This window comes from Meleagris gallopavo, chromosome 4 (genome assembly GCF_905368555.1).
Source record: "Meleagris gallopavo chromosome 4, MGAL_WU_HG_1.1, whole genome shotgun sequence".
Taxonomy (NCBI): Eukaryota; Metazoa; Chordata; class Aves; order Galliformes; family Phasianidae; genus Meleagris; species Meleagris gallopavo.
In genome coordinates, this window is record NC_139407.1 from 63,637,478 (window position 1) to 63,651,519 (window position 14,042).

General features: G+C 40.5%; 1 protein-coding gene across 3 annotated transcripts; it reads left to right on the forward strand.

Annotated features, from left to right (window-relative positions):
- The first annotated feature begins 291 nt into the window (after nt 1–291).
- Nucleotides 292–12,393, forward strand: LOC100546401 (uncharacterized). 3 transcript variants are annotated; one of them, XM_010710627.4, is made up of 12 exons: nt 292–445; nt 1,865–1,981; nt 2,330–2,434; nt 3,068–3,199; nt 5,298–5,447; nt 6,516–6,653; nt 7,260–7,376; nt 8,252–8,359; nt 8,758–8,865; nt 9,165–9,272; nt 9,945–10,135; nt 10,631–12,393. In XM_010710627.4, the coding sequence occupies exons 1-10, from the start codon at nt 390–392 to the stop codon at nt 9,262–9,264; spliced, it is 1,131 nt and encodes a 376-aa protein (XP_010708929.2). In that variant the 5' UTR covers nt 292–389; the 3' UTR covers nt 9,265–9,272; nt 9,945–10,135; nt 10,631–12,393. The 3 variants fall into 3 exon arrangements, with proteins under 3 accessions (XP_010708929.2, XP_085079763.1, XP_085079764.1); XM_085223637.1 differs by having other exon boundaries at nt 9,945–10,122; XM_085223638.1 differs by having other exon boundaries at nt 9,962–10,135.
- Nucleotides 12,394–14,042: the final 1,649 nt, after the last annotated feature.

The window sequence follows — 14,042 nt, forward strand, 5'->3', positions numbered from 1 at the left end:
CCTTTCCCATGACGTTCCTTACACCGTAGTGCTGTGTGACAGACAGCAGCAGAGGGGTACTCTAAGAAACAGCTTTTGAAACAAAGGTGTGGAACAGAGCTTCTCATCGCTAATGGAAACTAGCTAACGGTGGTGACTGTTGAAAGACAGCGTTTTGTAACTCAGAAATGGGTTACCAACCAGCGTTCCAACCTCACCCCTTGCTTAATAACAACCCCGCGTCCCCATAGGCACCAACGCGCCCTTCCCCAGCCTGAGGGAAACACCGCCCTGGAGCGTGCTGTGCACACCGCGCATGCGCGCTGCTTCGGAGGGTGGAGCCGCGCTTGCGCACCGCGCCGAGCCTGCAGCCATGTTCCGCGGCGGCGGTGGGGGTGCTCGGCTCTGCCATGTTCGGCGCTCGACAGGGCCGTGCCGCCGGCGGGGAGCCGGGAGGCCTGCGCAGGTGGGCGCTGCTGTGGGCGGCCGGGTGTGCTGAGGTGCGAGCTTCGCTCCCTCAGGGCGTGCGTGGGTCCTGCGTCGAGTCCGTAGGGTTTCGCCCGCTCCGGGCCGGGGATGTGTGGGGAGTGCCGGGGGAAAAGGGCGCGTGGGCTGGGGGGAGCAGCGCGGCTGGGGGATCGAGAGGTTAACTGTTGTGGGTGAGCTGGGGAGGGTTTTGTCCTTTAATTGCCTTCACAAAATGCGAGCGTGTCGGAAAGTGTCCTTTTGCCTGGATTAGGAGTAAATTGCGTGGTGTAGGCAGAGCAGCAAGCTGCTGGAGTGAGCCAGGAGAGGAAACACCCAGAGTGCTGATCCAGGATTAAAGTAACGAAATCCTTTCCTCCTCTCGCTTGTTGGCTCCAGGAAGTGCAGAGACCCGGCAGGGCACGGCGTGCATAGAGCAGCATGGAAATGGCTGCGTTTTCTGATTTAGAAGGGACCTATAAGAGCCATCGAGTCCAGCTCCTGGCTCCACATCACTGCACCAAAATCCAAACTCCGTGTCTTGAGAGCTGTGTCCAAATGTTCCTTGATCTCTTGTCGGCTTGGGGCTGTCTGCACTGCCTGGGGAGCCGGTTCCACATCCCCGGTTCCATGTCCCCTGATATCCAACCCAACTTCTCCTGAGTTGACAGCACAGACTCCCCTCTCAGGCTCATTCACCATTGCAGTTCTTGCCCTGTGAGCCAGGTCTGGTGTCAGTAGATGCTGCAAAGCTAGTGTGTGTAGTCAGTAATCTTTTAAAACAGAGCTGCCAGAACTGAGTAGGAAGGCAGGTAGAACTCAGCGAACTTAATCCTTAAGCAATCCTTGGCTGTCCTTTCAGTGTATTTCAAGCACCCCATACTAGCTCTAGTGCTTACTTGTGAGGGCTCCATGTAGCATCTGATGAAGAATTTCCAATATCAAAGTGTTTTTCTGTTACTGTTTGACCTATTTCTCTTAATCACGCCATTTCCCATGTCAAAACTGACAATTCTTTAAGTTTGCCTCTTCCAAGAGTTTAGTGATGTATGCAGTATTGTGTAAATGAAGTGGTGACATAGGCCTGTCTGAATATTGGCACGTCAGCAGTTCCATAAATACTGTTGACCCTTATTGCAAAGAGAAAAGGTAGTTCTGCTTTTCCAGAAATTAAGTTTATTTTAGAATTTGGATGTCTTAACTGCAGCAGTGAAAGACACTTTTGCAGTAACTGCATTGTCTAATACATTTTTTAAGTTCCTGTTACCTGAATGAGTAGCTTGGCACAAAGTCACACATCTCTTTGCCAAATTAATCAGCATTTTGTAACTGTGAATGATGATGCTTATGTTTGGTTTTCAAAATCAGCACTGAATGTCTCCTTATGACTTGATTCCTGATGAAAATGCTTATTTTCCAGTTCTGTGCATCATCCACGGTGTTGGCATCAAGAGCAGAAATGTAGAAGCTGGAATGATTCACATTCTTTGGCATTTGACAAGTATCAATATGGCCATTTAGACCACTGGCTGGAGAGGTAAGGAATACATGAAAGGTTTGTTTAAATCAAGTAGTTCCATTTATTGTTGTCTTTGATGGAGTTGCAGTACAAGGAAACATTTGTGGTGGCTAAGCTAGTATATGTAAGAGATTGTCAGGTCTGTGTTCTGATGTAAAGTTCTCCTTGTGACTGTTTTCTTATTCCACAAAATGAAGTTAATTGTCACTGCAGAAGGTGATTTAAGCTAAAATGATTTGCTTGAATTTGAACTGAAATAAGGTAGAAGTACACTCAGGGCATTACACTTGTGGCAGAAACTATGTTTGCCCTCTGCTGAAGTTTGTTACGAGCAACAGAAGCTCATACAAATTTCTTATTTTCCAGCTCTATAACACCAGGAGATTCTAGGCCTCTTTCTAGTTGCCCCAACTGGGAAGGTGGAATTGAAGAAGGAAAAGCAATGAGGACATCTACTAAAAAAATGACAAAGTAGGTATTGAATAATTAAGTTACTGTTTTGTGATCTTCAACTACTTCACATGCATTAATGGAGATTTGAAATGCAACCAGGCTGTCTCACGTCAAGCCTGAGGAAACCTAAAGGAGAGAATAGCAATGAGAAGTTTCATCTACAAAGCTGTTCATGTAATGATTTCAAACTCTTTCTTTTTGGTTTTTTAATTGCATATTCATTACAGCTTTCCATAACAAAATAGTGAAAGGAAAAACAAAAAACAACCTTCTTGGCTTAGAAAGAGAAACAGCCATTCAAGTCTTTATATTATCATTTTTGTGGAGTTGAAATTTTTTTTTTAAATATATAATATCTGTAGGAAACTGCTGTGTGCCAATAATCATGCTTTATTTCCCTGTTGTGGCACTATCTGTAAGCTCCTTATAAGGCAGCACAAATATATATTTACTTATTACAAGTGTGAACAATTGCATAAACTTAGAAACCTCATTGGTTTTAATGGTTGGGTTGGTTAGCACAATTTTCAGCTCTGTAAACTACTGAAGTAAACATTGCTTGTACTGTCAGAGTACCTGCAGTTATGTTTTTATGTGACTTGTAAAGCTATTAAAGTGCTTCTCAACTTCATTCTAACTTTTGTTTTTAAGTTGTGTTTCAAATGATTCTGCTACCCCATCTGAAAGAGAAACAGATGAAGTGGTTCTGAGGAGAAGACAGAAACAGATCAATTTTGGAAAGAACACACTTGCTTATGACAGATATATTAAAGAAGTTCCAAAGTAAGTTGCACATTTCCAGATGAACTTCCTTTTTCCTTTCCTTGATGTGTCTGCAGGCCAGCACACAGCTGTAGTTTGCTTTCCTCAAAAAGAAGCTGGGCTTTTTTTGCATAGGAGTTATTTACTTAGGGAAACTTTATAGCTAAATGCTGCACTTGTGTATTGCTGTTCCAATAATAGCAAACATGCTTTAAATTTGGTATTCATCTGCTCCCTTTGACCTTTCTGGTGCCTGCTGCTAGGCCAATACAAAGCTAATGGATTATAAGAAAAGATACTTCAGTAAGGAATAAATTAAGCCTTGCATTTAAATATTGGTGACCAATTAGTGGTTAGTCAGTAACTAACTGAAATCAGAATTTGGATTTCATGCTTTCAGTCATTCTTGCTCAGGAGTTAACATCTGTGAATTCTGGAACTTAAAATGAAGACTTTGCAGTCAGCCCCCTCTGCTAACTGCAGATCTATTAGAATTCAGAAGCTACTCAGCAGTAACATGTGAACATTCTTGTTGTTGTTTGTTTTGGGGATTGTTTTATAGAGGTGTTGTTTTTACTTTTTGTAATGACTTGCTATTTAGAGCTGCCCAACTTTCTCTATGTTCAGCCTCTAAGAGTCTGTTGTGAATATTGCCAAGCAATGCAGGGAGCTCTGTAAGCTTCCTGTTGATCAAAAGTTGAAAGATGAAACTAGATGACTGTAATGCTATAACAGATGGAAGGTACCACGATAATAGTGGGATGGCAAAGTCTTTGGCTACAACAAATGAGAATGTGCCCAAATGCAGCAGCTGCAGACACAAAAATGAAGAAAAAGAGCTACTTACCTTTAGAGGCCTCTAGTAGATGAGGATCTCCAGCAAGAGATGCCCTCATCTCCACTGCCTACCCTTAAATGAGGTCTGGGGAGGGATGGATCCTGGCTCTGTTCCTTCTGGTCACTCAGGTACATTGCATGCACCTGAGCTCCCCTGGGTTGGCTATGCCTTCCCACCAGGTGCTCAGTCATTGATTCAAGCTGTGACTTAGCATTTGCACTACAATGAGTAAAAATCAACAGCAGGTATTGTAAATATCACAATATTTTGCAATACCATGATTGTATCTTCCATGAAGTTAAATTATAGGTGAAGAATAGGAAAGGTGAGACAGCCTTCAGGAAAATAAACGTGAATACACTATTTAAATGGTATCCAAATTTATTTTTTTTTAAATAGTTAATAAGACTATTTCTTAGCAGGGACCTGTTTATCTGACAGAATGATATGGCTAAGTGTATCAGTCTGTGAAACTGTTATGAAAATCCACTTATAGTGCTTTGTTTGATTTAAAGCATGATTCTAATATGTTCCCCCCCCCCCCACCACCCAAAGCATAAAGACAACTCCAGTATGGTGGGACTAGAAATGGTATTATTTTGTGCTGGGTGTACTTGGAGGTTGACCCCTGCCAGCAGCCAGGTACCCACACAACTCTGTGCTCACTTCTTTTCCAGTGGGATGGAGAGTGGATTGAGAAGAGTGAAATTTAATAGGTGAAGGGAATAGGGGAGACGGTGGATACAAAGGCAGTCATTTACTGCCTCTCACAAGTAGACTGATACCCTGCCATGCTCTGAACAGTGCTCACTTTGTAAGATGCCTCCCCTTCTTAAACTGTCACTATTTTTTTTTTAATAGCCAAGCATCATGTTATATAATATGGAATACTGCTTTTGTCACAATTATTTTTTCATCCCAGCTTCTTACCTGCCTTCACCTTAATGGCTGCAAGAGGGAGCTCAGCAAAGTGAGGTTAGATCAGAAAGCCTTGCAGCAACCTTCAACAGCAGTCAAAATATTAGTGTCTTACCAACAATGTTTAAACATAAATCTAAAACACAATGCTTTGACATCTTGCTAGACTGGATGACCATCCAGTCTGTATCATATTTTTGTCTGTTGTAAACAATGTTTTACAGTGTGCCTATTGCAGTTCAGGTGTTAAAAAATAGGAGAGCTATTTATTAAATTACTGAGGCTTGCTTTATCTGATGAACAGGATTTTTTTGAAGAACAAAAGTCATGTCTTGAAATATAAATGTTACTGTGTATTTACAGGAATCAGCGAATACCAGGAGTTCATCCTAGAACACCAAACAAATTTAAGAAATACAGCCGTAGATCTTGGGACCAGCAAATCAGGCTGTGGAAGATAGCACTGCATGCATGGGATCCTCCTACTGAGGAAACCTGGGATCTGCAGCCAGTGTATGTACTAGTGAATCAGTCAGCACACCTCTTATGGCACAGAACTGTTAGAGTAATACTAACTGGGAGCAAGGAGGGCAGGGGAGAAAAAAATGTCAGGCTCAGAAATGGGAAGAATCACTTGAAAATCTTCTTTCCCATTTGAATTCTATTGATCTTCAAGATGGTATTTTATTTAGTCTAAATTTATTTCCAGTAAGACGCTTTGAAGAAGTTCAATCTGTCTGCAGTAATACATTGTCTTCCCCTGCGTGTTTACACTAGTTAGTGCAATGTAAAATCATTTCTCTAGAAGGAGAGAGACTTAGGCAGAAATTTGCCTGATGTTCCTTTGATTTGCCTGATGACTTTGATAACCTTTCCATCTTTTTCTGTTGTCACTAAAGCCATTCTTCCGTAATAGTGGTAAATAAGAGAATTCAAGAATTCTAAGATTAAAGAGATTTCTGTGCTCTCTGCCTGAGTGGTAGTTGTATTCAGAATCACAGAATGGCCGGGGTTGTAAAGGACCTCAAGGATCATGAATCTCCAACCCCCCTGCCACATGCAGGGCCACCAACCTCCCCATTTAATACCAGACCAGGCTGCCCGGGGCCCCATCCAACCTGGCCTTGAACACCTCCAGGGACAAGGCATCCATAACCTCTCTGGGCAGCCTGTTCCAGCACCTCACCACTCTCTCTGTAAAGAACTTCCCCCTGACATCCAACCTAAATCTTCCTTCCCTCAAAACCATTTCCCCTTGTCCTGCTATTCAAGGTGGAATTTCTTCTTAAGCTTCTCATACTTTTGAATTTGTGTAACAAAGCTGGCTTCACTCACAACACCTGAAAGTTTTGGACTAGTAAATAAGGAAGAGATAAGCAAATATACTTTTATTAGCACTGCTCATAACTGCAGTGTAGTTTTTAGCTATGCTGTGATTGAACTGCAGTGAAAGCTGCAGGTGTTTGCACCATTTAGATGTTATTTGAGATTAACTATTAACCAGTGCGGCTTAACTGTTTTCTTTTTAGAGAGTAAGCTAGTTGAGTAGTATTTTAAATCCAGGTTTTTTCCTGTTTCTAGGAGTACAGAACCCTCAGGTAGTTCCCAAGAATGGTTCTACAGAGATCGTGATGATTCTGGCTCCACTGTATTTGATGAAAAGCAGTATAGAATTAAGTGTGAAGATCAATGCAGCCAGACAGACTATACGTCGGAGAGGTACGAGATATAACTTCTGTCATTAACTTACTGCAATAAGTAAATAACACTGCTGCTGTCAGGTTGTATTTCTTCCTTTTTTTTTTTTTGTAGGAGAAGTCTGAGGGGAACAGTTAATGCTGAGTCTGTTTGGTGTTTACATTGTAGAATGTAGTCTATTGCAGACAATTGAATGCAGGAAAAATTAGGCCTGTTACAGAACTTCATAGTTAATAGCTAAAGAAAGCAGTGTTCTTTCTGCTTCACTGTTTATTAACAGTATTGTGTTTGTCTACACGAGAGCAGGGAGAGTAGAAGTAAAGCACCTTGTGCATTTATTTGCCTACTGAGATACTTTGGGGGTTATATGAGATACTTTGGGGGTTATATGTGCTGAAAATAGTTATGCAGTTCCTTGTGTGATTGTGACTCAGTTCTGTTTTCAAAATACAGTGGAATGGTTACCAAATTTCAGCCATTTTTTTTCAGTATTCCTCTATTATGACTGAAGAATCATACCCCAAAGAAACAATCTTCCCATATGCCATTAATTTACAAAACTCTGGTAAGCATTTAAATGCAGATGAAAAACACTGTGTGTGTAAAATCCACATCTTATTTTTGTAGTCCCTGTTCTCCTGATTCTTCACCAGTATGGAAACGCAGAAAACGAAACAATTCTGACTCCTCCATGGTTTCAAAGGGCAAAAACCATTATGTGCATATGTACAATGCTCTGGAAAGGTATGAAGTGATTCTGCATGTGGTATAAAGTGATGCTGTAATTCGTATTACAAACTGACTCTGGAATATAACTGGAATTTCTCTCCACTTGCTAGTAGCTTTAATTTTCTTTAAAAATGTGTACAATTTAATAAGGACAGGAAGTAATGCCAGAAGCAATAAGTTGTGTAATTGCATATGTCACTGCAAAGCTGACAAAGCTTTATTGTCAGAGGATACAACATTGGCTACTTGGGGGCAAATCACAAAGTCATAGAATGGCTTGGGTTAGAAGAGATCAAGTTGCCCAATGCCTCTGCTGTAGGCTGGGCTGCTGGTCGGTCAAGTACGGGATCAGAGCCCCATCCAACCTGCCTTAAACACCTCCAGGAATGGAGCATCCTTAGCCTCTACTTGTTCCAGCTCCTCATCACTTGCTCAGTAAAAAACTTCTCCCTGATATCTAATAAATCTATTTTATTTTAGTTTTAAAACCATTCCCCCCTTGTCCTATCACTATCAACTGTGAAAACAGTCGCACCCCCTCCTATGCATGTGCTTCTGTCAAGTACTGGAAGACCTCAATGAGGTCTCCCCAGAGCTTTCTCTTCTTCAAGCTAAACAATCCCCAGTTCCCTCAGCCTTTCTTGCTAAGAGAAGTGCTCCAGCCCTCTGAAAGTAAAGGAAAGTGTGGCATAGCTCTAGACAAAGTTATGTCACAACCATAAGTAAAGTGAAACGATTTAACTTCTGGGGAGATTATAGACTCTTCTCCCTAGCCTCAGTAAGAATATGAATACAGGTGTTTTTTCTTTACTTAGCTCCCTTATCTTCTGAAGAATTAAGAGAAATGATATAAAGCTCCATGGTTTCCAACCTTTTCATTTTCTTTCTAGTCTTACAGAGTCAGGACATCAGCAAGCTTTTACTAAGTGCTCAGATTGGGAAAAAATTGGTGAAAATGATGAAGTAATGACAGTACAGCACAACATAGAAATGAAAAGGTAAATACCATAATGATGATCTTTGTTAAATTGCTTGCACAGTGATGATGTTGTCCTTGTTTGTTTTTTTTTAAACCTTGTTTTCCCTTCACAGTTTAGTACTGTTTTGTTTGTTTCTCTTTTCTGCAGCATGTAGCATGTTTGGTTATTTTTCTTCTTAGAATTTACCTGGCTTTTCCCAGTGTGATTCCCCATCTGCTGCTTCTACCATGAAGCTGCAAAATGCTAAGCCCTTTTCCCGTGCTCCCTTATGGAAAACAATGGCACTTTGCAGCACTGGGCCCTGTGGTTGTTACTTTCTTCTCACTTGCTGTGGCCAGGAACTGAAAACTCTCCCCTCAGAAGTGAAGCAGTTTTGCAGCTGACAGTTAAAATAACAGTTACTTCTTTTTATGCAGTGACCCCATTCCCACCAGTTGTTCTTCAGGATGGAACAGTCAGAACAACACCAGCATCTTTCTGCCTGATAGCAATACTTGCAGAGAGTCAGACTGCCAGCTGGAGAGGTATAAAACACAGCCTGCCAATCAGGCTTTTTCATGTATTAAGTTAGAAGCATGCTTGTGTTACTGCCATACTCCAAACCAAACTTCTATAGTAATGAATTTGTTATTTTTAGGGATGTCTTAGTCACTAATTCGTGTGGTGTATGGTAAAATTCTATCCTTAATGTTCTCTTATTATAGATTATTACTGTAAAACACATGTTGTATTTGCTATTAGAGTATTATTGTAATTAAGTTACTTAGTCGTTTTGAACTGAAATAGAGATTCAGAAGGAAAATGTGTGGATTTTTATTTGTAGGCTTAAACTTTGTAGCAGTTTATTCAAAGGACATCGGTCAGAGCATCCTGAAAGGGGATGGGGAAGTACTGAAGATAGAGTATTGAGGAAAAAAATTTAAATACCATGGTGAGTTGATGGTGATGACTTTTACCCATTCAGTATCCCATACAGTTCAAGAGAATCCAGTGGTTCTGTTCAAGTAGATCAGTTTGTTTTTCTGTTTGTTACTATGATCAGTATTCCATCCCATCCTCTTATATTTAATTCAATGCCATAAAAGATTTAATACACTGGGCTTGGTGAACTGAAATATTTATCTGTTCAGCCAAAAAACATAATGCATTTTATCCTGCACCTGCCTCTTAATATTTTGTGATGCAGTCACAGCTGTGCGTTTGCAACAACAGATTTCACTGAAAGTTTTCTTTTGAACTATAGATTTTTAATGCATTAATAAGATGGATTCTGTCTTGAGTTTTTTATGAGCATTGCATTTTATGTAATTTGATTGTCCTTGATCTACATGACATGGAATAGGATGTAAATGTCTTCAACAGTCACTGGCTGGAATATTCTGCATAATAAAACTACTAGGAATGTGGCGCCCAACTGGTTTTACACAACTTAAATTTTGTATTCCTTTAATAGTGTGAGGAAAAGGCAGGTGGAGCTCTAACAAAAAGATGTCTCTAATAACATTTCTTCTATTGGCTCAAGTGATTTTAAGTTCTTTAAATATAATTAAGTCTTAACATGTTATTTTTCTAAAGTGCTAATTTAATATTTGTAAATATTTAGTCTGTCTTTGTATATAGAAGTATCAAAGAAGGACTTTCTCCTGCGACAGAAAATGATTTGAAGAATATGATATAGTCTGAAATCAGCAGATCAAACCTTGGATGACTGGTGCAGTCTCCTAAGTTCTGCACTGAAAGAGGAAGAGATTTACAGTCAGCATTTGTGCAGTCAACACAAGGTGAAACATGCAGGTGAAAAAAAAAAAAAAACCATACATCCATAATGGAATTTGAGAGCCTTTCTGGTCTTCTGGGATAGTCAGTTATACTTATCAGCTTTGCAATTACATGTTTATCCTGTTGAAAGTATGCTTAGTTTTCAAAGGAAAAAAAAAATACAACACATCAGGATTGTGCTAATTAGAATTAAAAGGAATGTATTTTGTGAATTAACAAGTGTTTAGGTGAAGATGATATAAGGGGTTGGAAAAGAGGCTCAACTTCTTCATTTTGTCATTTGCAAATAATTTAGTTCAGTATGTAATACTGTTTTTACTGTAAGTTACATTCTCAAAGTGTTAATGCTGTCTTTAACTCTTTCTGGACATTATGAGTTAATCTTTTACACCAGGCTTTAAGTTCAGCCTGCAATACTCTTCTGTAACATCACAGCTTAAGAGAGTAAATATTTTGCCATTAATGACTAGATACATTGTATTTATAAAATACTGTTGTTTCTTTGTTTAGGCTTCTCCAGTTCTTTAAGGATAGACTGTCTTCTGCAAGCTCTGCCTCGACTGTAAGACCTCTGATTTTATTCAGATTTTCCTAAGATGATGATGGTTGTTCCTTAAAGCTTTTGTGAGGACGTTTCTATTACCTGTGTTGACAAATGACGTGCATCATGTTGTAAAGGCTACTTCTAGGGATGGGTATTGTATTGCTGTTGCCATTTGGAGATCATGCTGCTTAAAATGAACTAACATTTTGCTGGTAAATTGGTCCAATATTGAGTCAGAGTGAAGAATGCCACCTGCTGAATCAAGGAGTTAAACCTTGTTTTCTCTACTGGACCAGAATTGTGTATCCAGCCTGGTGAACTGCTTCAAAACAATGTAGATAATTCCAGTTTTCTCTTCAGCTTTTCATGATCATCTTTTTGACTTATTTTCCGTTCTCTGAGGTAATACATATTAAGCTAGCATCTGCCTAAGGGAGAAAGAGAGATTATCAGAATCAGCACCTTCTCTTTGAGGGGATGAAACTGTATAAACAGCCATGTGGTCTGAATACCTGGATTTCACTTTGATGTAAGTTCCAATACTGCTGAAGGGATAAGATGATGAGGTCAGTGGCTACTCTTGTTACAGGAAATGAATGAGAATCATCAGTATTTGCAGGTTTGGAGCTGCTTGGGCATGGGGTGTCCTGGCTAAACTGTGATAATGTTGACTCTCCCTTATTTTACTTTTCTATGTGCGCCAAACATTAAAGTAAGGGCTGTGACTCCAATGGAGTTTAGATTAGAACTATGTGTCAGGTAAAATATATTTTCCTTACAGACTTTGTGACTTAAGCAGTGGGATACGTACATTTGTTAGAGCTATTAATTGTCTTTCTACAGTGGTTCAGCTCTGCCATTGTTAGTTGGCTCTTCATAATGCCACTGCAGGAACTGTGGCCTTGAGATGATGCACAGTGACCTTGTGGGACTGGCAGTGTACTCCCATGGCCAGACATCCACTGTTCTGCTGAAGCAGTAAGCTGCTGCTTGGAAACTACTTCCAGTTCCTTCCAAACCATTACTTCAAGCTGTTGCTTAGCTTTCTTTCAAGTGAGTTTTGTAGAACTTCTGTGCTAGTTTGAGATTTTCAGATACAATTCTCATTTGTCCAAGGCATCAAGAAAACTTGACTGTATACAGCATTACTGCAGTGAGCTAGAGCTTGTCTTCACCAAAGCCTATCAAGTGTATAGAAATTGCTACAGTGGTTATGTATAGCAAGTTTGCTAGTTCCAAATGAAGAAAAGACTCAATATATAGGGGAATGTGTGCTGCTGCTCAGTAGTATATTAGGACTGGTGGCAGCTGCTGCTCAGTAGTAAGAATGTCCTTCTGGCTGTGTGCTTGCCCAGACATAGGAAGAATGTGAGGCCTCTGGTACCTAGAAGTCAAATTAGTCAACTTCTCACCACTGGGGGGTGAAAGGAGGCTGCCTGCAGGTTGGTGAGGCTTGTCCTCTACATTTCCTACAGCATCTGGGACTCACCCATCTGTGCTTATGCTTAAGGGTCAGTGGAGTCCAAATACAAGATAGCTCAGTCACATACCACAGCATGGCGTGTGTATACAGGGAACAAATCTGTACAGTACTGAAGTACTATTTAAGAGTGATGATGTTCCAGCATGCATGTTTCCATGTGTTTTATGATGATTGTAAACATGAGTGATTTTTTGTTTTTGGCATATTGTCTTTATGCAGAGGAATTAAAGTCTTTAACCTTTGAAATGCCTCTTAGTCTGCTTTCAGCGTTGTCATTAGTGCTTCATTATAAAAGGAATATGTGGGTTCAGTTGTCTTTCTGTTAGCTTCAGGGCTGTTTTTGAGGAGTGGGGGTTAGTTCCTGCTGGAAGGGGGAGGAAAAATGCTCTTCAGAAGGGGTTTACAGTACAATATAGGTTGTGTCCAACCCCTCAGTTCTGACATCTTGTCATGAGCTTGCATGTAGCCTAGTGGAAGGTGGGGAGCAGCTGGGGCCCCAGGTCTCACTGCCATAAGAAAGGTGTCCTTGTGGAGTGGATGAGCTGTCAGCTGGGAGTAATAGGCTGTCATGAAATGCTTTAGCTCAGCCGTCAGAGCCCTTAAGCTTTTTTCTGGGATGGATGGGATCTGCAGCAGATATACATATGCAAATCCATAGGATTTGTAATTTGTCAGCTCTTAAAAGATTCTTAAATTAGAAGCAGAATAACCAGTCTGCCTGTAGTGGTTATATTTTGGGCAGAAGTATTCCCTAATCCAGGTTCCATGCATCTGGACAAACTGCTAGCACGACAAGTGCTAGGAAGGATGCTGAGCAGGTAAGGTTTGAGGTCTACTGATATTGTCCCATGCAGTGCTGCCACTGGATGTAGAGCTGTTTTAATGCCTCTTAATTAATAAATTTTATCCATCTAAATAGAGCAGTTAAATCTATCTGTTGTTTATCTACCCAGAGCTATCTGATTCAAGGATTTATAATTCAGGTAAGCAAAGCCTGAATCTAGCATTCCATCTCCAGATTATTTGATAGCTTTTCATTAATGTTATCAGTTTTAATTAAATCCAGTTTGTACGCAAAAATAAACTTCAAGCTTTACCACTTAAGATTTCTTCTGAGAAGTGACACACATCTCCTACTGGCATGCATCCACTGGAAGGGTCAGTTTACAGATGTGTTATCTGTGCTTGTAGAAGCAGTCCTTCAGTAGTGTTCTGAAATGCCACAGGTTGTGTGCTTTGCTTCTGTTTTTTATTTTTGAACTGTTGCTTTGAGGTCACAGTGACGAGGATACCTCCTTCCCTTGAAATTCCCACTGAGCTGAGAAACTGTTTTTGTGACAGATTTTCTTTGCTGTCAAGGATAGGAATGATGCAAGGCAGGTGTAATCCTAACGCTGTGTTAAAGCAGGTAGTTCTGCTTGGTAAGCTGAATTTAACATGTCTGTAGTGCTATACTAGCTGCTGTAGGGCTTCTAGATTTATAGCTGGGCAGTTTGGATGAATTCAGGTAAATGTGCCATTAACTCAGAGCAAGGATGGGGAATATGGGTTTGATTTCTATGTGTTTTGAACCTCTACTGAAATTCAAGCATGTCCTTCTTCCAGTTCATTGTTATCTGTGGCAGTGTGTGGGAGAGTGGTAGCATAGCAGAAACATTCTTAAGCAAGCACAGCTTTTTGTTTGTTTTGTTTCTTTTACAAATACTGTATCTCTTGTGCATTAATGCTCAAGGTGAGGAAAGGGGAAAGGAATTTCCAAGATAGATCACTTCAGTTGCACTGCTTTCAAATCTTAGTGTTCTGCTGAACACAAAGTCAGCCTGTTAGTGCACAGAGGGAGGCAGACTGGAGACATTCTACAACAGAGATCTTGCAGAGAAGAAAAGTGCAGGACC